Source organism: Acanthochromis polyacanthus, chromosome 15 (assembly GCF_021347895.1).
Source record: "Acanthochromis polyacanthus isolate Apoly-LR-REF ecotype Palm Island chromosome 15, KAUST_Apoly_ChrSc, whole genome shotgun sequence".
NCBI lineage: Eukaryota > Metazoa > Chordata > Actinopteri > Pomacentridae > Acanthochromis > Acanthochromis polyacanthus.
In genome coordinates this window covers 6,922,004-6,945,698 of record NC_067127.1, presented here as the reverse complement: position 1 = coordinate 6,945,698, position 23,695 = coordinate 6,922,004, and the positions used below count along the sequence as shown (strand labels likewise).

The 23,695-nt window shown below is 40.9% G+C and overlaps 3 protein-coding genes across 3 annotated transcripts in view; 2 read left to right on the top strand and 1 right to left on the bottom strand.

Annotated features, from left to right (window-relative positions):
• The first annotated feature begins 308 nt into the window (after positions 1-308).
• Positions 309-5,497, top strand: agt (angiotensinogen). The gene is made up of 7 exons (XM_022206269.2): positions 309-475; positions 1,877-2,331; positions 2,454-2,820; positions 3,286-3,410; positions 3,534-3,682; positions 4,517-4,673; positions 4,763-5,497. Exons 2-7 carry the CDS (start codon positions 1,915-1,917, stop codon positions 4,940-4,942), a joined length of 1,395 nt encoding a protein of 464 aa, XP_022061961.2. The 5' UTR covers positions 309-475; positions 1,877-1,914; the 3' UTR covers positions 4,943-5,497.
• On the bottom strand, positions 4,952-16,194 carry cog2 (component of oligomeric golgi complex 2). Its single transcript, XM_022206267.2, has 18 exons — positions 16,017-16,194; positions 15,495-15,656; positions 14,543-14,608; positions 14,370-14,450; positions 14,100-14,203; positions 12,982-13,090; positions 12,385-12,564; positions 11,990-12,114; positions 11,487-11,613; positions 11,209-11,348; positions 10,370-10,431; positions 10,133-10,284; positions 9,844-10,029; positions 9,068-9,140; positions 8,817-8,959; positions 7,479-7,618; positions 7,122-7,305; positions 4,952-7,028 (listed from the first exon to the last, which is right to left on the bottom strand). Exons 1-18 carry the CDS (start codon positions 16,071-16,073, stop codon positions 6,930-6,932), a joined length of 2,190 nt encoding a protein of 729 aa, XP_022061959.1. The 5' UTR covers positions 16,074-16,194; the 3' UTR covers positions 4,952-6,929.
• A 1,624-nt stretch (positions 16,195-17,818) lies between these two features.
• The window catches only part of pgbd5 (piggyBac transposable element derived 5), a 34,003-nt gene continuing 28,126 nt past the window's right edge, over positions 17,819-23,695 (top strand). The window contains exon 1 of the mRNA XM_022206268.2: positions 17,819-18,555. Within this exon, the coding sequence (XP_022061960.1) occupies positions 18,162-18,555 (394 nt within the window). The 5' untranslated portion in view covers positions 17,819-18,161. The remainder of the gene's footprint in view (positions 18,556-23,695) is intronic.

Below are 23,695 nucleotides of genomic sequence, written 5' to 3'. Positions count from 1 at the left end.
CTCCTTTTTTGCATAGATGTATTTGATAGATTTATGTGTAACTGGCAGGAGATTTGTTTACTTCGTGCTTGTTTGACCCCAAGTTTGAGCAAAATCACAAAGAACATGCGTAATAAAATTTTTAGTGATGTTTCAGTGAGTCACACTGAATGAATGGCAAACAAAAACAACCCTCTGCTTCCAGTTAGTCCCCCACTGTGGAAGCTGAGCTCTTCCTTTCACCCCTTCCAGGAGGTGCTTGCATCATTCTCGTAAAGTCAACATATAGAGGGACATTGGGTGGTCTCTTTCTTCTCTCTGTCAGACCTATTTATCTATAGCAGAGTGAGTCATGGCAGCAGAGCCCCTGACTCAATGCTGCTTTGGTTAATCAGTAACCAGGGTGGGAGCACGGTGGCCAGCCGTTTAAGTAAAAGAGCGGAGGAGTCAGGACTTCATTCAGCACCAGCAGCAGAAGCAGAAGCAGACATACCCGGTAAGAGCAAAATTTGACTTTATCTCAGTAACTGTCTTTTGATTGTGCAGTACAGTGAGAGATGAGGGGGGAAATTTTAGCTTAGAGTCTTATGGTTAACCAAACTAAAGACTATTTTACTGAAAAACAACCAGTAAAGTTCTAAATGTCTAAAACGGCATACAAGACAGATTGGACAGACTGTGTGTTACAGAATTTGCCATTAGGTTAATTTTGGAGATTATGTACTTCATTCATAAAAAGTAAACTTAATTTCTGCAGTGATTCTACATGCAGACACAGTTATTATGAACCACATCATGCAACAACAACAAAATAATACTTCTTCTGGAGCTTCACAGAAAACATCAGTTATTATGAAGTACCTGTTTTTAAATGTTATTTTTGTTGTTTTTTTTATCCTCAGAGACACACGGGTAGGACAGCTGTGTATAAGATTATTTTAGTCCACTAGTTTTATCGATCAGAGACCAAGGCCATGTCCTGTGCTACATGTCCAAACAGTGTTTACTCACCTCCTCCAAGAGTTCATCAGTCCACATTTCTGCATGTTCAAGTCAAAATCAAAGGATAAAGTCCTATTTGTTACTCTGCTTCATAGGCATCTAGATGAACGCTTCAAAGTTCTAGTGAAAGTTGTCAGGTTAAGAAAAGAAAATGCAGTAAAGTGGCTTGCTGAGAAAATCTGGAATATCTCAATGAACTTGTCAATAACTGATCTAAACATTTCTTTTTAATTTGAATATAAACTTAATGTGTTATGCAACTTATGTTTATTTATTCACTCTATGTGTTTATTTATTCACTCTATATGTGCGGTTATTTGTAGAGTTATTAAACCATAAATGCTGCAAAAGTTGTCAAAAGTATTGATTTTTTCCCAATCAATGTCTCTAGTGAACAGTTTTTACCTAATCTGTGTTGACAATTTGACCAAACAAATGTGTTTGAGGACACTCTGTTTGTCCCCAGTTTGAAACCTGCGTTAACAGGATCTGAGTAAACAATATCCAAAAGAAACATTCCTCATTTCCTCAACCTCATTTTAGTCAGCGAACACATGCAAATAGACAGACGCACTGAGACGCACGTAGATGTGTCTTCATTATCTATGCGACCTCTGTTGCAGAGGGTAATGCCTGCTCTTATTCACTGACCAGCAGGAGAGAAAACACACAAAGAGCAATCAATCGATCACTGACATGGCGCTCTATGCCCAGTGTTCCTGCCAGCCAATCCTGTCAAAGACCAAAAACCAGATTCAACCAGATTTGCAGTGAAAGCCACAGTAATAGTTATGTAACATTCATAGATGACTTAAAACGCAGCATCAACCAAGACACGAGGAAGACTCTCAAGGTAATTCATCTTTAACTAAAGATATCTGTCTCTCCCCACCAGATTGAGCCATTGTAAGGAAACTACCAACTAAAGATAAAATGCAGAGACTACGGTCGCCTCTTCTTGTCCTCCTACTAAGCTGCTGCCTCTCAGGAAGCAAAGCCAACCGAGTCTATGTTCACCCGTTCCACCTTTTTGCTGCCGAGAACGTCAGCTGTGAGACCCTGCAGACCCAGACGGTTAAGCCTCTGCAGACGCTTCCTGTGGCCTCTCTTGATGTTGAAGTCTTGACACCTGACAGAAGGGATCCGTCTAAACTGGACGCCCATAGACAGAACATCACAGAGAGGACAGCGGTCCTGGCAGAGCTGTTGAACTCTCTGGGCCTCAGGATGTACCAAGCTCTCAGCAGCAAGCAGCAAAGCACCAACACCCTGCTGTCTCCGGTCAACACCTATGGATCCCTCGTTACCTTCTACCGAGGAGCCTCCAAGAAGACAGCGAGCTCATTCCAGGTCTTTGCTTTTGATTTGCTCTCACTGTAAAAATACTTTGTGATCTTCCTCTCATCTGATTATGCATTTGTGCTTGCAGTCTACAAAAAAGTAAACTTATGCAACTTGCTGTTTTCTTCTAGCTTCTACTCGGTCTGAGCAGTGGAACTGACCGAGAGGACTGCGTGTCCTTAGTGGACGGACACATGGTTCTCAAGACCCTGCAGGGCATCAACTCTCTGGTGGATGATGGACCCAAGGATGAAATTACTACCCAGGTCTGGGCCTTCACTCGTCAGGACGCTCGACTGTCTGAGGACTTTATTCAGGGCACACAGGACTTCTCAGACACATCGTTCATCCGAGGTGTAGACTTCTCCAAACCTCAGGAGGCAGAGCAGCTGGTGAACAGCTTCATGGAGAAGACATCAGACGGGAAGGTGAAGAACGTCGTCAAAGATGTGAACTCCAGCAGCAACCTGTTGTTCATCACCTCCTTCAACTTCCACGGTCTGTTTGTTTCCAAAGTGAAAATGTGAACAGATATTTAGACTCTACATTGCCAAGATGATAATGCAAAACCAAGAACTGAATACACTGCATGTGGAACCAAATACTGCGTTTATAAGTAACATTGGGGTAAATTTGGCCATCAACAAAGTCAGATTTACAATTAATTTGGAATATATTTGCTGTGTGGGGTTTCAATTTGATTTAATTCAGTTAATTTATGTGGTCACCAGTTCATCTCAGTTCACTTTACATAATGAAACAAAGAGTCCATCGATTCCTTTTGAGCAGGCAGTTGGGGACAATCAGAGCATATCAGTCCAACACACTTTCATTTGACTTTGTGTATTAATCCAGGCGCTGATAAAACAAACTGAACCCCTACAAATAACAATGTTTAGAGTCCTACTAACTACTACACCACTCTGCAGTATCTGATTGTGTTCTATGGTTGTGTCTGTTTAGGCAACTGGAGGACAGCCTTCCAACCAGAAAAGACTTCCTTGCAGGAGTTTCATGTGGATGAAACAACCACAGTCATGGCTCCACTGATGACCCACACGGGTCGGTACCACTACTTCAATGATAAGGTAAATCTTATTCCACGGCATTTATGTTTACTGTATATTTGCAGCAGTAAATAAGGAAACAAAGCTTCTTAAAGTCCTCCTAACTTGAATCATCTGTTGTTATTTTGTTCTGGTGTTTTGAAGGTGAGGCGGTGCACTGTTGTGAAGCTTTCTCTAAGCAAACGGTCCTACATGCTGGTGGGCCTGCCTCACGAAGGCACCAACCTGCATGACATCGAGTCAAAGCTGCTCACTAACGTCATTTCTGGTTGGTACCAGAATCTCCAAGAAGGGTGAGCACTGTCGTTTTTCATTTTTCAATCTAGCATTGGTATCACCTTAGATCAGGGGTCACCAACTATATTTGCCAGAGGGCCAGAATTTTACCGGACAGTCACTTTGGGGGCCGGACCCTCAAACAAAAATTAAATAAAAATCGAATTTTGGCATAACATTATTATTTGATGTTTATTTTTTTTATATTTTTTCCATTTCGTTACAAAACTGAAGGCATTTTTAGCCTTTATGAGTCAGTGCTCCTATCACCTGTACCACAGTCAACCACTAGGAGTGATAGAGATATTTTGCCTCATCTCAAGTCAACTTTATTCACAGAGCACTTGAAAAAGAAACACCGCAGAAGTGACAGGAAAAGGCCTCTTAACACGGGTAAAATGGCACTCTCTAAGGCCACGAAACGAAAAGTTGATGTGGAAAACAGATCCTTTAATAATGACTGGACTGACTGCTTTAATAGTGTGGACCACATGATATTTTCTCTTTGATCCTCACAATTTTGGAATCCAGTCGCGGGCCGGATTGGACGGTTCAGCGGGCCAGATTCGGCCCGCGGGCCGCCGGTTGATAATCACTGCCTTAGATTGTTGCTGTCCTTCTCGCAAGTTGGCAGACAGGAAATCTGAAGAATATTTTGTCTTTTTTCATCTTTAGACTTGTGTACTATTTCATTGGTTTCAGGTTAAAGACCTTAGTAACTTCCTATCAGTGCCTCAATCAGTCAGTCATCCAGTCAAACCAAGCAAAATGAGACAATGAAGTTTAGTTCAATCTCATTTCACTTCACAAACTGCTCATTTTAAAGTTAAAAATCCGTCTCTCCTTTCCAGTCTGTTGGAACTTTCACTGCCCAAGTTCTCCATGTCTTCTGTGACTGACCTACGCGACCTGCTGACCAACATGGATCCAGAAATCGAGGCCAAACTGTTGGGTTCCCAGGCTGAGTTCAGCCAACTCAGCAACGCCAAACCTTTCTCCATAGACAAGGTAAACAACATGTGGTTATTGTGTCATTGCATAAAAAATACTCACTGTGCAGATGTGTGTCATCAATAAGTCTCTCTGTCTCCTCTTAGGCCATCAACAAGGTGCTGTTTGAGATGTCTGAAGAAGGAACAGAACCCCAGGACAAGAAACAGGAAGACGGCATCCCTCTGAAATTGTCCATCAACAGGCCTTTCTTCTTCTCTGTAATAGAAGGAGATTCTAACTCCATCCTCATGCTGGGCAAGATCACCAACCCCACACTCGAGTGATGTATGGTACTTCAAATAAACCCCAAAAAAACCCTCTGACATGAAAAATGTGCAACATACTAGGCCCCCCTTTTTTTTTTAACAATGTACTTGATGGCCTCCAGCTTACATTTCGCGGGGGATGAAATCAGTCAGGCAGCAGACATCGCCCTTAGATTATAGCCCTGTTTTTCATCTGAAATAATGACCACAAACGGCACATGAGAAATGAACCTTGCAGGAGAAAATGTTCAACAGTGTTATAGCTTACCTTTTCAAAACCAAGCTGATCTCCACAAGCTCAGGAGTCTTCGAGGATACCTCTCAGTATTTATGAACATGTATTATTTTTAAGCCGGGTTATTTTCAAGCTGCCTGTTTAAATTCTAATTTATCTTTTTATCCCCTGAAATTTATATTAGCAGAGTTCTGTACAGTATTTTTTAGTAGAGTAGGTACAGTAACCATGATTGTCTGGGCTAAATGACTAACATGCTGTATATTATAACTAAGAGTCTATTTTTGTTTTGTTACGATTTGTGATTGCTGAAAATAAAACATTTGTTTCCAAACAGATCTCAAATTTGAGTGTTTTATTTGTCAGGATGTCATACAAAGCCACAACAATCAATGTTTTAAATGAGACTTAGATCAATAGTGATTCTGTCTGAACAGGTCAGGAGAGAGAAGACAAAAAAAGGTGAAAGCAGGAAAATGTTGCACAAGAGGCAACAATTTGGCAACAATCTGAGCAAAACACTCAGATAATCACATACTTCCTATGTTCACTCCCATATATTCTGTGCAATAAAATAATCTTATTTCAAGGAGAGATAATTCAGTGTCCTTCAATATAAGCTTGTAACTAAAGAAAAAACAAAGATTAGACATTTCAAATAAAAACACTCACATCTACTTAGAGAACAGGCCAGTGACTGGTTAAAATAATATTTTTTTTCTTTATCAATGTTGATTACTGAGCAAAAGAACAATAATAAAACTTTTTAATAAATGTCTGCAAATCTGAAACAGTTTGTGATAACTAGTTGAAAATATTGTCATTTTAAAAGTAGACTGTTCATCTCATGTTATTAAATGGGCATATGAAACCATGTGTTAATATGTAAATCTCCATATCAGCTTTAATAAAAGGTGCTTCCTGCTCTCCCAGAACCTAAAAACAGCTGCTTCAGGACAAATTTTCATGACAAAGGGTTTTTGTTGATTTTCAGTGAAATCATGTGTACACAATGCTCAGAGTCCTGCATCTTTCTTGGTAGTAGAAAATGACATGTGCAGTGTACACTAATGACTAATGGACAACCCACCTGTAGCACGTAAATGATTATTAAAACACATTGACTCAAAAATGTATCCAAAGTTCTTCACTTTATTCCCAAGTTATTTACGTCAAACATATTATATTATACAGCTTTGATTAGAACATGTACATATTATTAACAGACTTATTCATAATAGATGAATCCTTCAGCAAAAAGCAGTAATTAGACAAACATTTTAGGATTAATTCTCTCCCTTTGCAAATCAGATTTGAGACTCTTGTTATGCAACATTCTGGCCCAGCCTATTACCTGCACAGTGGTTTGTACAGAGCATCCAGCATCTGTCTTTGTTAGAGGCATTTGATGAGCACAGAACCACAGTGCCTTTTATCTGTATGGCCTACAACAGAGGCAGTGATGATCCCGTCGTACTTTCTCTGCTGTTTCTGACATCAATTTTCTGCTTGGTGAGCTGCAACTCCAGCTTCTTATTGTTTGAAATGTTTGTGCAGTGTAGCTCTAAAGGCTGCATCGAACTGAGATGTTATTTTACAAATGCTTCGAAAAGGGATTTCTGTAGAGCGTTCTTCATAGTGCAATCATCAAAACTGTTACCAGGCCACGATTTCAGCTTCAACTGGAAGAAAAGTTAGCGTTTACTCCGTAAGTCTCCGGGAAATGTGAAGATGAGCGGAGCATGTTAAAAGATTTCAGTCACCGCAGAGTTACTGGTTCTGCTCAGCGAGCTCTCGGGCCTCTCTCACAAGGTCCATCAAAGTGGAGAACATTGAGATGTCATGTGGCTGGAGACCCATCTTCTGGATCTGAGGCACACATTAGTAGAAATGTGCATCATTTGTCATGTGTTTATGAATGTGTCACACATGTCTGAATGTATTTGTGCACTAATCACTCACCTGTTCTCCCAAATATTCCACATCCAGTGCCAGCTGAAGACGAATCTTGCTGTCGTCCGTGGGTCCTCCGTTTGCTCCTGCTGTGGTAGTCGTAGTCGCGCCTTTTCTGGCTTGTTTCAACCGCTTCAGACTCTCCTCCATCTTTCTCACTGAGCTCAGTACCTCTGAGATGGTCTCATAGTACCTGAACACAAGATGGAGAATAAAACTGAGAAACAGCTCCATATAAAATAAAATAAAATAAAATAAATCCAAGTTAATTAAGATATACATTCTTCAGGCACATGCCATACGTTTCAGATCTAACACTGGCACTGTGAGTCTGTTTAGGTTTGCGGATGTGTGATTTAAGCTTACTTCTGTGTGCATTCAGATAGAGCAACTCGCAGCCACTCTTGTGCTGTTGAAGGAGTGACCAGCCCTGTGGAGTCAGTCAGCAACTGATGCAACGGGCGTAAGGCGTTGTCCATGTACGCTGATGCACGCACTGGCAGATCCTATGCAGGGAAGAAGTTAAAGAAAAAAATGTCAAAGGCACAACAATGTCTATATTTCTACATAAGATAAGGCTTTTATGTTTATTTATTTCATTATTTTGCTCATGCTCGGGATGAGAAGCTGTTAAAATTCTGTTCCAACAGCTCCTATTTTAGATTCTCCTCTCTTTAAATATCAAAGGAGAAGCATGCTGCAGAATATAAAAGGATGTTATCATCGGATGAAAATTTGACATAGAAGTCTCGTGCACTGGTTACATGCAAAGCAGAGCACAAATCAGACTATCAGAGGTGCAACACATCTGAAAAATCTCAATCAAATACAGCAGTGAAATAGTTAGTTCACTACTAACTAGTATATTTTGTTATTTTTAATAAATCAGAATTCTCCGCAGCTCTGTTTGGGAAATACAAATAAATGTGATGACAATCAGACTCAGCATCAGCAGAGAATTTACTGCAAAGACTTGGATCAATTTAGTGGAAATGGCTTCACTTGGACACCATCGTTCATTAGTTATCAGTGTGTCAGTATGCTGTAGCTGTTCTATTACTCACTCTGCAGTAGTGAATCACAGCAGCAAGGAAAGTACCAGCATTGCTATAGAAAGCGTTGTGTCATAGATGTAGACATTAGGTTTACAGTGAGTGAGCAAGTGAGCGGATGAATGTAAGAGCGAGTGTGTTTCACAGAACTCTCTTGGCAGTAAGTAAGTGGACCTTGATTTTTTTTTTTTTTGCTAAAGCTGCCATTTCCAAGTCAATTATGAAAATTTATGCTCAGTGATCACATTAATTTATGGAACTAAAATGTGCTTCACATCCAAGAAATTCCTTTAAAACTGTGCCAAGCCTTATACTGAACCATTATTCAGCTCATTACCAGTCTCAATGTTAGAGCCAACAATAATGAAGTGTTCGGTGGCATTTGTTTGAATGCCATTCATGTATAAACATGCAGCATCCCTCCAAGTTTCATCAAAACTCGACCAGTCAGTGCGCCTCAAAGGTGACATTCTGACCTTTAATTATGGTATTTCAGTAACAATAATTCAAGTGGATCTATCCTCAAGGAAGGCTTTATCTGAATCAAACCAACACTGCTCCCCATGGTTGCTCCAAGACATGATAAAAGAGAATGGCACAACATGACATATAAGACAAACACATATACATGCATGTTTGCTGCTTCACTTACTTTGTTAGTCCTGCGGTAGAGTCGTGGAACCTCAGAGGCGCTTTTCAGGAAGCGACAGCTGCGTTCAGTCAGATGCTGGGTCATTCTGGTGTTCAGGGTGGGAATGCTGCTTGTCAGGCAAGCCTTGGAGTCAGCTAAAGCATCTGACATGGAAAACAGCGCTTGTAAATGCACGAATACAAACGGTCTGAGCCCTTTTGTGCCAAAATCAGGGAGCTAGAACACTGAGGGACGCTTTATGAACAGCTTACCTTCCACAATAGCAAAGTTTTTGAATCCAATGGCTTCTAACCGCTGTCTGACCATCTCTGACAACTCTGGGATCTAAGAGAAAGACAAGCCAGTGATCAGTGTGGAAACAATAAAAAGGAAACTAGCGGACTACAATATTGAAGCAAGCACAAATAATTCTCAGAATGGCACACTTTGTCACTAAAATTCATACTTAGGCTAACCTCTTAAGTCAAAAGTGTTTACTGGGTGTATGTCAGTGCACCGATCAGCCACAACATTATGAAGGGAATAACATTGATCATCTTTTTATAATGCAACGTTCTGCTGGGAAACCTTGAGTCCTGACATTCATGTGGATGTTTGATGTGTACCACCCACCTAGACATTACAGCTCAAGCAAAACCTCACCTCCCAACTCCCACCCTCCATGGCAACAGCAGGCCTTGATGCCAGCTGCCACCCTCAGCAGGACAATGGATGCTTACACACTGCAAAAACTGCTCAGGAGTGGCTCAAGGAACACGACAGAGCCAAGATGTTCACCCAAGTTCCACACTCCCCAGATCCAAATCTTACTGAGCATCCGTGGGATGTGCCAGGATAAGCCTGATCTATACAGGTCCCACTTTGCAGCCCACAGGAGCCACAGAAATCACTGTCATCATCCCAGTGCCAAAGGACATCCCCAGAGGAGTTTTAGCGACATAAAGGTGACCAACACAACAGTAGTATGAGGCAGGTGGTGATAATGTTATGCCTGATCGGTGTATATGCATTCAGTTTGAGTGTGCACCTGCTCCTGCAGCTTTTGGATGTCCGCCGCAATATAAACCAGCTGTTTGGTGGACAGGGAGGCAGAGCTCCCACTCTCACTGCCGCCGTCATCCAGTGACGTTCGGCTGGATGTAGAGGAGGCCGAGCTCGGCAGAGGTCTGGTTGGCTCCTTAACCACCTCAGAAGACTGAGTTTTAGTCAACACCTGTGCAGATACGATGAAGGTAAGGACCAAGAACAAACAACAGCAAGTACATATTAAACTAATTTTTAAATAATCTGTCTTTTGCTAGTTTATCTAACTTTACCTCATCAAGAAACTTGGCGTATCGGGAGTACAGCTGCAGTGTAAGCTTCCAGAACCGATGGGCCAGAGGCGACAGATAGACCTTGTCTGACCAACACCTCTCTAAACAGAACCACAGCACCTCAGACACCTGCAGGTGGTACGCACTGTCAGCTGGATATGAACAGAAAAACAAACACAGTTACTGTAAGGAAAGTTTTAGGTACACGCTGGCGTTCATTAGGGGATAAATTCCTACCTGGCGCTGCCTCTAATCCATCACTTATTGCATTCTCCAGGCGTCCTGCTATTTCCTTGTACCTGAAAAACAAGGTGAGACGTACAAAGAGGGGAAGAACAGGACAGTCGATGTGTTATCAGCTCTGATTTTCACGTGCTCATGGCATGAATCAACACTGTCCACAGTGGAAATTTTCCACTTTCTAGAAAAGCTTAGCAGTGGAGGTTTGTATTGTGAAATGAGGACACAAGCCGTAATCTTTGACGTGCGATGACAAATCTGTGTTTTGTGTACTTTTACAGTGTGTGTGTGACTGTGTGGGAGGGAGGAGGTTGGCAAACAACCTCTCTTTCTTTTTCACACAGATCAATGGCCATTCAGTCAAGGTCCAGCGTCATGCTATGGGCTATGTTTAGTAATATGCTGACACACACTCTTAATTTACATTTTGCTTCTTGTCATCATCCGGCATGAAACTCACAGCCATAAGCAGTTTTCCACATTCCCATAAAAAATGGGCTTTGTTCAAGTTGTGAGAATCTGCCAACTTGCCTTCATCTCCTAAAAATGCTGACAGGCTGCTATTTTAATCTAAGCTTGTCTCTTGAGTCCACAAAGCAAAAACAGTCAATTCTTCAAAATACATGCTGTGTGGAGATTAAACCTTCACCAGTGTCTAACTAGACTGATTAAATACTGAATAAAACACACCTATTATCCCCTGAATGTGAAAAAAATGAGTTTTATTTGAAACAAAAATATCCATTAACTTTAAAAGTCAATCAGCGCTTTAAAAAGAGGCAGTGATTGATTGGTAGTGGTGTGTAAAGTGTAAAGCATATTAAGATAATATTCACCGTAGCTGAAAGTAAACAGGCAGGTTCCATTTGTTGTGGAAACTGTTGTATGAGGGGTGAACTCTGAGTCTCTTTACGCTGGCCTGTGAGCTGCACTGTCGTTCAAACTTCCGCACAAACTCCATACTCACGCTGTAACGCTGGAAAAGACAATAAAGAGATGACAGATGCACACATGAAACTACACAATCAAACCTTGGATTGTGTGATTATACAGAATGTGTCAAACTTTGAAAAAAGCATGCGCGAACTCTCTGACTGTGACACTGTATCTGTACCTCATAGAATATATCAGGGTTTCCGGGGTTGAAGAGGTAGGACAACCTTTCCTCTATTCCTTTAATCATCTCTGGCCACACAGAGTTGACGAGGAAATCGTACCCTGGTACTGTGTCAGCTTTGTCACTGAAGAGAAAAGGAATATTTAAAACATATCATACTTTCAACATGAAATATTACTCTAGCCTCTGATATTTTTTTAAATAGTTTTTGTTACCTCTAAAGAAAACCTTCAAAGGTCACAAGGCAGAAAATATGATGTATCTGACAGTTGCATGAAAGAAAGTCTACTGAAGAAACATTGCAGGCAATTTCATAAATATATTTTGTCAATATAGCAGCTAAATATCCATGTGCAAAGGGAATTATATAGCCTTATCCAATATTCTCAAGAGCGCAACAGATGAGGGCAAACAATTTGCATAAGGGTTTAAAACAGAACAAAGAGCTCCTTGATTTGTGAATGTTTTGAATGAATATGCCTCTATGATATCACGGATACCTGGATATGGCTCCTCCAGTCACCTCTCTAAGCAGTCTACAGTGGTGAGGAACAAACTCCAGCAGTCTCGAGTACATCAGCTGGAGACCAGTTGGACTTGACTTCACTACTTCTTCAACTATCACCTGAAAAGGAGAACAATAGGTAAGACCCATCTCGATTACTGAAGCAGGATGTTGAGTATTTTGCAGAACTGCAGTTCACAAAATTTATCGTACAATATTTTTCTATATTAATTACCACGTCATATTGCTGCTATTGACATGAGTATTAGTCTAGTCATTTGGTTTGTTTCAGCAAAGGTATAGAAAGTCAATAATGGAGGGTATTTAATACATTACTTCTGAGAAAACATATCTCAAAAAAAGCAGAAAACACATGTGTGGCATTATTACCTGGTCCATGTACGGTTTGACCAGCACTTGTCCTACCAGAGCTTCAGCATCTCGAGTTTTGTCTATAGTTGCATAAGTCCTCAGACAGTGGCGCACCATGTCCACGTTAGACGTCTGCAGCCCCTCAATCAGCAGCCCCTCCAGAGACTGCTGCAGCATAGATGTGATCCCTGCAATACGCTGCCAGACGACATCCAACAGAGTGAAAAAAATGTAAAGCACTTTCTGTAAAATCAGCACAGGTGGTAGCATTGATGGGTTATTTTTCGTAACAAAAGATCATGTAGACCTTTTCCAGAAGGACTGCACAGAAGCTGATTAACTTTATCAGACAATTATGATGGATTGACAGAAGAGCAGTCGGTCGGACTGACTGACCGACTGAGTGGCTCTTGATTTATTTTATTTTATTTACTAATTAATATTGGGGAGGTATCTTGGATAAGCCCACTTTGGGTTTTTTTTCACCTCTCCAGCACTTTCTTGCATTCTTTTAATGCTAATGTAACTGTTTTTAACTTATGGTGCAAATAAATTAAAATAAAAAATAAAATAAAATTTATCAGCTGTCTGACTGATCGGCCTTCCAACACTTACAGGTCTGACTTTGTCCAGTAGGGGCATGCCTTTGCTCTGTACGGCATGGAACTGCAGCTGGTTGAATTCTGTAGCAATCCTCTCCAGGATCTGACCTGCTAACAAGGGACTGTACATACACAGAGGGACAATGAGTAATACAGAAAAAGATCTGAGTTACAAACATATTACTATGTCTCTGCAATGACCAAGCTCAAAGAATTTTAATATGTGAAGTACTCACTTCGGCTATGTCACTCAGATTCTATTTTATTGTTTGACTGTTCAGATAATGATTAAATTGTGTCTGATATAAAATTTTGGCTACCACCCTGAACTGATCCAACTGCACTACAGAACAATAACAAATACAACGCACATAATATGCTACAATACAAACGTAAACATGCAAACCAACAAAGTCAAGATTTATGGTTAGATTATAGGTTAATGAGCAATGGAAGCCAGAGAATTGGAGAGCAAATGATGACAAGAATAAAGCTCAACAGAAGCAAAGTTTTGATCGTCTTTTTGTGGAGCAACAGCTGCTACTTCTTTGTGGAGGTGTGTGAGGATGCAGAGTTTCAGTACGTAATGGGATTGTGAAATGAACTGCTTCACTGAAACAGATCACATCCAAAATTTCAGAAAGTCAAGGGCTAGTTTTACCTACATCTGCCAGTGAGCTCAGTTCAGGTAACCCATGTGCCTGAGGAAGTGTGTAGATGTGGGTTGTACTGGCTGATAACAGTGGCAGAGTACACTGTATAAGAGTGATGCAAAAGTTGCATGAATTCTAAACTGTTCACACTAAGGCGGCAATGCAAGAGCTGATTCTATGTGATGGAACAGTGGCGTTCACACGGTTAAAAAAAAAAAAGTGTCAAATAAAAGCACAAAAATCAAATTTGGGTCACTTCTGTCTTTTGTCAGCACATAGTTGTATTTTTCTCAGAATTTTTTGTATAATCATTTTGGACATTTGCTAGAAAATGAGGTAACGTGCACAAAATCACAAAACAGAAACTGCATCTACAAAAAGTAAGATCCATAAATTCATATCTGTCATTTGTTCCAGCTAGTTTCCTTTTTCTGAGTCTACTGATGGTCATTGTTTGGAACAGAGAGTCATTTCCCACCTGCTGATTTCCAGAGAGCTGGATTCCTTGGAGTTCTGTGAGTGGAGGATTTTCTCGATTTTCTCCACAGAGCGTACCACCTGAATTAGCCTTAATACACACACCTGATGGATGATGATGATGTAAACAAGAAGATGTTAATTTATAGATGACATTCCACGGAGTAGAACATTGTTTGCTGTTTCACAATCACATGTAGCGTGCAACAGGACATTTAAAATTTGTACTAGACTAAAGCATAAAGTCAGACATTAAGAGGAGGAGCCAGACCTTCTTTTTCTGCAGGTCTTCCTGTTTGGACAGCTGGTTGTCGATAGCCTGTATCACTTCACTCACACATGACCGAAGACTCTGCAATAAACAGCCATAAACATGTATCTGTGGCAGGAATCAATCAAAGCTTATATTATATATAACGTTGTATAAAAATTCAGGAAACATACCATAACCTCTTCCCGTAACTGTCCTAAAGGCACAGAAAGCTGATTGAGGGCTTTGTCCATCCCCACCTGAGAGGAGGGAGCAGAGGTCAGATTAGATTCCGTACCTTTACACTGTCAGATGGACATTAAGAAATTAAAAATGTGTAGTGGGCTCAGTTTAATTGCTCAAAAGCGTATTGAGAACTCAACCAGTGCTGCATTTTTAAGACTAATGTTAATATTGATGTAAGAAAAAAAAAGATCAATATTCTTCATTCTTCTTCTTTTTTGCACATAACAAGAACAAGTATTTAGCAACATGTCTCTCTGCTGATTATTTTATCAATCATTTTCACTGTAAAGAGTGTACCTAAACTCCTGTAATGATTTCTTGCAACATGGCAATACCTTCAAATGTAACTTTTGCTCAATCTTTGGTACAAAGCACAAAAATCTGATTATCTACAAACAAGTATGAACCTGCAAATGTGTACCATTTTTACTTATAACTTAAACAATTATTTATTTGAACATAATTTCCAATTATTTCCCATCTACTGAATAAAAGCATCAGTTAAGCTGTCCTAATATTCAACAGCTTCCTGGTTGTTACGGATTTATGACTGATAAACTAATTCCTACTGAAAATAATTACTTATAGCTCCAACCCTAAAGAACATAACAATATTTTAGTGGTGCATAATTCATCAAGCCAGTTATCAACAAAGGCCCAGCTTTCTTAACAGACATTCTAAGACAATCTCTCTTGCTAGATCTCATTTCAAATTTTCAGCATACATTTTTCTTCTGCCTTCCTGCTTGTGACCCAGAAATCAATCTTGGCGCTCCATCATGAAGGAAGTCTAGATGGGTCACCCATTTCTAACTTCCTTTCCAGTCTCCTGCTGACTTCAGGCTTCTGATTGTGAAGCTAAAAAAATACAGCCACAGTGTCTGACAGTAAACCACTGACCAGATTGGTGGAGAGGTTAACAAAGTCTGCATAGTCCTTGTTGATGAGCTCCACCATAGCCGTTTTCAGCAGCTTGTAGTAGAGCTCCAGGTCCTCTCTCATCTCCTCCAACTGGACCTGCTTCCGACACTCAGCCACGAACTGGTCAACGTCAAAATCATCCTGCAGGCACACATATATTCCAATTTTTGATTCCATTATATAAACTGCAGTACAACATACACTGACAGATGTGCAGACAAGCTGTAGCGAAGGCATACAAACTCATTTATTTTTAACGTTTTTACGTTTATGTTGTTGACAATGATGCATAATAGCCTATTTGTGTTGGATATTAACAACGTAAATTATGCCTGTGAATAAATATTAAACGCTTTGTTGTTCTCATCGAATAAAATGTGTATATTTACTATGAAATAAGGAATTCAAGCAACAGGAGTACTAGCATCAGCAACGTACGCTAACTAGAATGAAAACATAAGCTAACGTCAGCGCTTTAACGTAAACTTTACCGATTCTCACCTTCATAAAAACATCTTTGTCGAAGCACAGAGAATCTGGTCCCTTCGGTAGATTCATTTTAGACTATAAAACACAGCTAGTTACAACATTAACAAGAAAAAAAAAGCGACAAGCCTTGGGTCAGTCGCTGTCACCAAGCTTCCGCAAACATGGCAAGCGCACCAACGAAGAAGAGTCAGGATCCTTGCAATGAGATTACAGTGACACCACTGCGCCCTCTAGTGACTCTACAGTTTGTGACCACAAACAAATGGTGCATTGAGACTACAGGGAGCGCTGTTGGTTTTACAGTAGATGCTGCACATTTTTAGTATTTTCAGGAAATTTTGCTTTGCTTCTCACTGATAGTTTACATTTTTAGTTGTTGAGATTTTTAGGACTGCAAGAGAAACTGATCAAACCCAAACTACAAATCGCTTTACAATGAAACAAATCAAATTAGACAAATAATGGAAATAAATTGAACAAATGGGCAAAATCTCATGCACATGATATAAACAAAATTAAACAAGGAAGTTGAGTCAAGTCAAGTTAGGAAAACATTTTTATATAGCACATCTAAGACAAGTTAAGCACCAACTGAAGCACCTTTCACTGAAAGCGGTGATATTGGCATTAGGAAAATTAACCAACAATTATTAAAATTGCAATTAAGACTCTAAGAACAAAAATTCCGTAAAGCACTACTTTACTTGACTCTTAAGGCTGAGATCCTACAGAGCCACCAATTACAGAGATCAGCCAAACAAGATACAATAATACAGCTGGACTTAAATCAAACTTAAATTAGGCTAACACCATTCAGTGCTTTATTATTGAGGTTAGCCTGAACAATTTATAACAACTTTTTTAAAACCATCATCCTACCTCATAAATCATTTTGATCTCATTTTATTTAGAAACTTTTCCTGCTGTCTTATTTAACTGAATAATTAGGCCACAGTGATCTTATGAGTTGTGTGTACAACTGGCTGAGTTAAATGAACTGATTCCTAGAAAACAAGTTCAATAAGTTCAAGCATCAACTAGTCACATAGAGACATACTAGTCTCACCTTGCCAGACTATTCTCCTGGATAGACACAGTGCTGTGCAGAATAGTCTGACTGCACCTTGTCATCATTTTGCTTTCAGAAAACAAGCTCCTAAACCAACTACAATAGTCATGGGTGTGGCTAAGAACATGCTTTGTGAAGCACTTTGTAACAACAATTTTGAAAAGTGCTAGACATAAAGTTTGTTATTATTTTTATTAACATCATTATTATTAGTCATAATATTACTACTACTACTAATAATAATAATTTTATCATTAGCAATAATAATAATAACTCAGTTATTATTATTACTATTATTATTAATGTAACTAACAATACAAACTAATGAGGAAGTAAATTTCAAATCAAATGTATGCTTTTGCAGAGGTTTTTTAATTGAAACACCATCATTATTATTGTTATTATTATTGTTGTTGTTATTAACTGCAGAGGTTTTTTAATTGAAACACCATCATTATTATTGTTATTATTATTGTTGTTGTTATTAACATCATCATTATTAGTAGCAGTATTGTTGTTAATAATGATAATAATCATAATAATAATAATACAAATTTATGAGGAAATTAAAGTCTTGGTTAAATTTATGTTTTTGCAGGTGTTTTTTTATTCTAATACCGTCATTAGTCATCCTAATCTTTCAAAATTTATTCATTTCATCTTCAGCAGCTCCATCCAGCAGCTTTTCAGTGAGTTTGGGTTAGAAAGTGAGCTCTTATTGGATGCCGGTGCAGACCTCGGCTGTCAGGTGATGCAGCTTCAGCCACTGCTCTCTCCCATTCCTCCGTGTGGAGAAATCGCTGGTCTGTCAACCCGGATGCTGTGCCACAACTATTGATAATTTCGCCCAGTGCGCAGCGCCGTGGGCAGAGCAAGGGGGCGGAAATCTTCCTGTACCCTTGAAGCGGGCAGCTCCCAGCGGATATACGCGTTCCACACCTCCTGCATCCGAGCCGGGGAGGGTCAGGCGGAGCCGCCACGTTAGAGGATCGTGACCACTGCAAGAAGAAAAAAAAGGGGGGTGAGAAAGAGGGGAGGAAGGAGGAGGAAAAAGAGGGGAGGAGAAGAGCATCAGTACAGAGAGAGAGATGGCGGAGTGCGGGCGGAAGGCGCTGTCTCTCCTGGAAGCGGCCCGCTCCCGGTACGAGAGCCTGCAGATATCCGACGACGTGTTCGGCGAGTCCGGGGATGACAGCAGCGACAATCCCTTCTACAGCACCTCCGGAGACTCCGACTCGGACAACTACATAGCCGAGGTAGGCGAGGAGGAGCAGCAGCAGCATCAGCACCACCACCACCACCACCAGCACCACCAGAAGCGGGCTGAGAAGGAGAGCGGGCACAGCGGGGGAGCAGGTGGCGGCGCCGGCGGGGGCAGCGCGGCCGGTCCTCCGGGCTCCCTGTCCCGGAGCCAGGCAGAGGAGGAGGGCTGGACTGAGACTCTGCAGGATGTCACGGTGCCGCCGTACAAAGAGACATATGGTGAGCACGACGAGATGAATAAGGCCATTTGTGCAGCAGGAGGGAATTGCCCGTAGCTGGGAAGTGATTGGAAAAAGACAGCAGGTTTATCAGGGGCAGAAAAAAAACAGGCTTTGGTACAACTGATGCTTGCTCCATGCTTATCTTTGTGTGTGTGCATCCTCCCTGTGCATAGTGGGACACAGAGAAGCATGACACTGCATGGTTAATTGCTGTATTAAGTTAATGGCAAACGTTTAGCCTTTGGTACTTCACCCCTTGGTGCTGTGCTACATACGCTGCCTTGTGTGTGTGTGTGTGTGTGTGTGTGTGCGTGTGTGCGTGTGTGTGTGTGTGTGTGTGTGTGTGGGCTCATGTTACAGAGCAGTGCAGGGAGGCATGCTGTTTCATTTAGAGAAACAGTAGGACGCTTTTCCTGTCTCTGCACACATGTACATGCACGTTATTTGTGTATGTATGCAGAAGACATACGCAAAGTCAGATTGTTTTTTTTTGCCTGATTTTGGTTGCACACTTTCTTTTCAAATGTTTGTTTGTGCAATCGTGAGCGTGTACCCACACTGTTCAGTCTTTTTCTGTCAGTCTGTCTTAACCCTCGTGTCGTCCTGCTGGTCCAAATTGACCCGTTTTAAAGTTTGAAAATGTGGAAAAATAATATATTTTCACAGTGAAACTTCTGATGTCCAGATTTTCAACATTTTTGGGGAATCTTTGAACATTTTTTGGTGGAAAAAAAGAAATGTTAGGAATGTTTCATAAAAACATTCACCAAAAAAATCAACCCAAATCCAGCGAATTTCGCTGGATTTGGGTTGATTTTTTGGTGAATGTTCTTCAGAAAATATTAGAAGTTTTACTGATATATATGTAATCATTTTAGATATTTTTTAGGATTTTTTTTGAAGATTTTTACTCATTTTTTGAAAATATTTACAAGAATTTTCTTGCCAAATTTGAGGGATTTTTTTAAAAATAAAACTTTAAAGGGAAACTTTTAAGGGATTATTGGAAGTTTCTTCCTAAAGGTTTTGCAAATTTTCAGAAATTTGGGGATTTTTTTTCAGACAAGGAAACAATATTTCTTGGTGCGTGTAAATGAAGACAACAGGAGGGTTAATGGGGATGCCATCCTGCACAGTGCACAATATATTGTGTATGTATGCAGAGGAAATGCAGAAATTCAGATTTTTCTCCACCTATCCTGGATTTATGGTTTCACACTTTCTCTTCAGATGTTTATGTGTGCAGTCGTGACAGTTAAATAGCAGCCTGCACCCACATTGCTCTGTCTTTCTTCTTCTATCCTGTCAATCTGTCTGTCTCTTTAGTACAGTTTTTATCTATTTATAAATCAATAAGTCCAGAGAGTGGAGGTTTGTAGTGCAGCACCTTCTGTCAGGTTTTACTCGGATTTGTCCCTCTTCTCTCGTATTTGCTGCCTCAGCTGAAGCCAAGGGAGTTATTGGGGATGCTGTCCCGCACAATAAAATGTGTGTGTATGCAGAAGAAAGGCACAAATACAGATTTTCTCCTGATTTTGGTTGCACACTTTCTCCTCAGTAGCTTTTATGTGCAAACAAGAGATATGAGGGCAGTGTGCACCCACACTGCTCGTTCTTTCTTTTCCTGTCCTGTCAATCTGTCTGTCTCTTAAGTACAGTTTTTTGTCTTTATCTATCAGTACATCCAGAGAGTGGAGTTTTGTAGTGCCGCATCGTCAGCCCCTTTCTCTCATATTCTCTGCCTCAGCTGAAGCAAAGGCGACTGGTGGGGATGCCGTCCCACACAATGCACAATATATTGCATATGTATGCAGAAGAAATGCACAGATCTTGATTTTGGCTGCACACTTTATCTTCAAATCTTTGTTTGTGCAAACAGGAGACATCTGTGCATCTGTGCATGTCTTTCTTCTTCCTTCCTGTCAATCTATCTGCCTCTTTAGTGCAGTTTATAAAATGTTTATCTATCAGTTAGTTGGGAGCAACCACCTTCTGCTAGGTTTTGCTTGGATTTGTCCCCCTCCCCAGTATTTTCTGCCTCAGCTGAAGCAAAGGCGATCAGTGGGGATGCCATCCATGTATCCACCGTGACATGTTGCACACTTGGAGGTGAACCAGCATATGGCTGGGAGCAGATATGGAGTAGACTGAGCCCCCGTCTGCTAACACACAACCGAGGAACTCACTTGCACAGTTCGATTGAAAGCACAAGTGCCAAATTAGATAAAATGCTCGGGAAATAAGTGAAGTGCATTGGGCGTGTGCAAAGAAGATTTGTTCTGCAAGCTGCTCCAACATACTCCTTGGTAATTTAAAATAATAAAACAAACACAAATGACTGGTCTTTTATTGTCTGCTGTTGGAGCTGAACGGATTAAATCAAAGAATGTAGCAGGACAGGACACGGAAATACAAAAATAATTCTTTTTACTGCTTGGTTTTCAGTTTTTTCTGGCCCAATTATTCAGCTAAATTCAGTAATCCTTTGTAAAATCCAGCCTGAGGTAAGAGCAGTGCCTGTTTTATTCTTTCAGGATCATTACTGTGCAGAACTAGGGTACCATAAGAGGTTCAAAGACTACAGGATGTCCTGTACTCCCACTTCCTGGACTGTCCGTCTCTATTTGGCTGCTGTTGACTTAAGCTGAGATGGCAGCAGGTGTGTCTGTCTTCTTTGCGTAGTCTGGTCTGATTTGTGAAAATGCAGCTGGTGTCTGTTTGCACAGCGAGCACGAGTATGTGTGTTCCCGTCATCCAGTATCAGGGCTGAGATGATTAAGAGCTGCCTGGATGTAGTACCGCCAGAGAGCATAATCACACTTCACACCTCAAGTAGCCAAGACTGTCCCCAGATTTAATCAGCCTGAGCAGCGACGACCAAGTCCGTAATGAGCGTCAGCATATCTGCATAGATACAGAATATGTCTACACAGATTTTAATGGCATGGGAAGGTGCACAAGCCAGATGAGGTTTCCACTAAGCTGCAGTGCCACACTCAGTGATATTTTCATTCCTCTATTTTACCCGCCTGTCTGGCCGTCTTTTATGCAGCTCGCCCGTCTGTTTCCCTGCACATTTCTCTGTCTGTCAGTGTGCTGACACAGACACAGTGTGGATGTGACAGCTCCACTCTTTGGACACAGCGCACCCCGTACATAAATCATCAGCCGCCGTCAGATAGCATCCAATCAACCTCGCAGAAACTCTCAAAGACCCCGGCAGGTTTGTTTATAGCTACTCCGAGCAGATCCTCCTCGCGTTTGTAACAGGTGCAGAGTTTGGAAACCACGCTGGCTTTTTGGCTCGTGCAAAAAAATGTGGTTTACACAAAGTCGGGTTAGTCGGCGGTGTGTTATCTTCGTCTCAACGTGAGGTGGTTTCCCCCTGCAGTGTGACGCGAGTGGCAGTGGACCAGGCCGAGGATTATGAAGCATACATCCACATCTTAGATTATGTAACCACCTTATCATGATGTTGAAGGGAATTAAAGAGCTATTTATGCATTCACTTTGCCGTGCACGCCTGATAGATTACTGCTACTGTCCATATGTCCGTTCATCTGTCTGACCCTCTACTGTATTTCTCTTCTGTTTGCACGTTGCGTCTTGTTCAAATATTCACAAAACAGAACAAATCCCATGACACAAATTGCACTAAATGAAGCAGGAATACAACTTCAGAATTCATATAGAGAAAACATGTTCTCTAAAATGCTGCAGGAATCAGGGAAATTAGATATAAAGAGGCTATCATGCCTTGTTTTTCGCCTTTTGAGACAAAGCTGTTCCACTTTAATCATCATTTTTGTTCTCAAAATAAAAAGCACTTCCGGATTTTGAGCCATTTACTGGTACAGCTGTGGGATTATACCTCTGTCTTAGCTGCGTTAGGATGATGCACATCCAAAGAGGTTTTTCTGACATGATGCCTCGCAGTGGATAATTTTCCATGTCATTTGTCCTACATTCTAAATACGGCACACTGTATACTGACATTAAAAAAAAGTTGTCTCAGAAAACCCTTTTAGTCAAGATAGTTCAAATGGTTCTCTCTTGAGTTCCCACTAAAAACTGAGCTTAATGCATGTTTCGTCTACGTGAAGGATTTATCCACTGCAAGCACACGTAATCTGTAAATCCGTGGCTATAAAAGCTCCACCAGGCAGATGTTTATCCCCCGACAATAGAACTGTTAGAACCACTGATGATCGTCAGGGATTATACCTGCGTCTGAGAGTGCAACGTAGGTGGACTTCTGCAATGAGTAATGTGGGAAATTAATATGTGCAAGCTTTCCATGTAGACTAACATCAGCCGATACTAGTAGATTGAAAGAAGAATTATGTAAATGTTTAATCCAGTTTTGTCAGAGAGACACAGACGTGAGTTGGCAGGAGCTGTATCAAGAAAAATCTATGGAGAAAGGGTGTATTTGCTCAGCAGCAGATGAAACAGTTCCATTATCCATAAAAATGATGAGTCCTTGCTCAGGTTGTCTTTTTTGGCTTCGTTCAGAGATGAGCTGAGGTGAATCATTTTGCCTCAGCGGACCCTCAGTCTGAATATGTGATGTTTTTTATTGAGTAGTGGCCTGGAAGTCATGCTGGATTTTACATTCAGCGTTCAAGGCTAATGGGATGCAAATGAGGGAGATTTTGAGCTGCGCCCCAGCTACTTTTTCCTGTCTTGTCCGCGATCGTCAGGCATGTGGGTGTGCTTGTACTCCGCTCTGTCTTTTTTGTGCTTGTCGTCTTGTCCTCCTCCACGCTTCAACAGTGTATCATTAATGGTGAAGTGTTGTGCAAGATTTCCTTAACTGGAGATTAAAAGAACAAAGCAAAAGTCCGTTGTTATTTCGGCTGCAGCTGAGACCAGAGGACGGACATACAGAGAGTGAAAACCTTGTTCAGAGATAATGAGATCGTGCTGTCCAATTAAGCCTGAAGTTGTTCAGCTCGACGTCCAGATTCCCTCTCACGGATCCAACAACATCAGAGAAAATCTCTAATTTACAAGAGCAAACACAAGCCAGCCACCACATTGTGTATTGACGGAGTGGATTCGATGCAAATGCTAAAAGCTTCCAGACAATGACGCTTCAAATGGGATGTAAATGTCATTTTCCACTAAACTAGTGA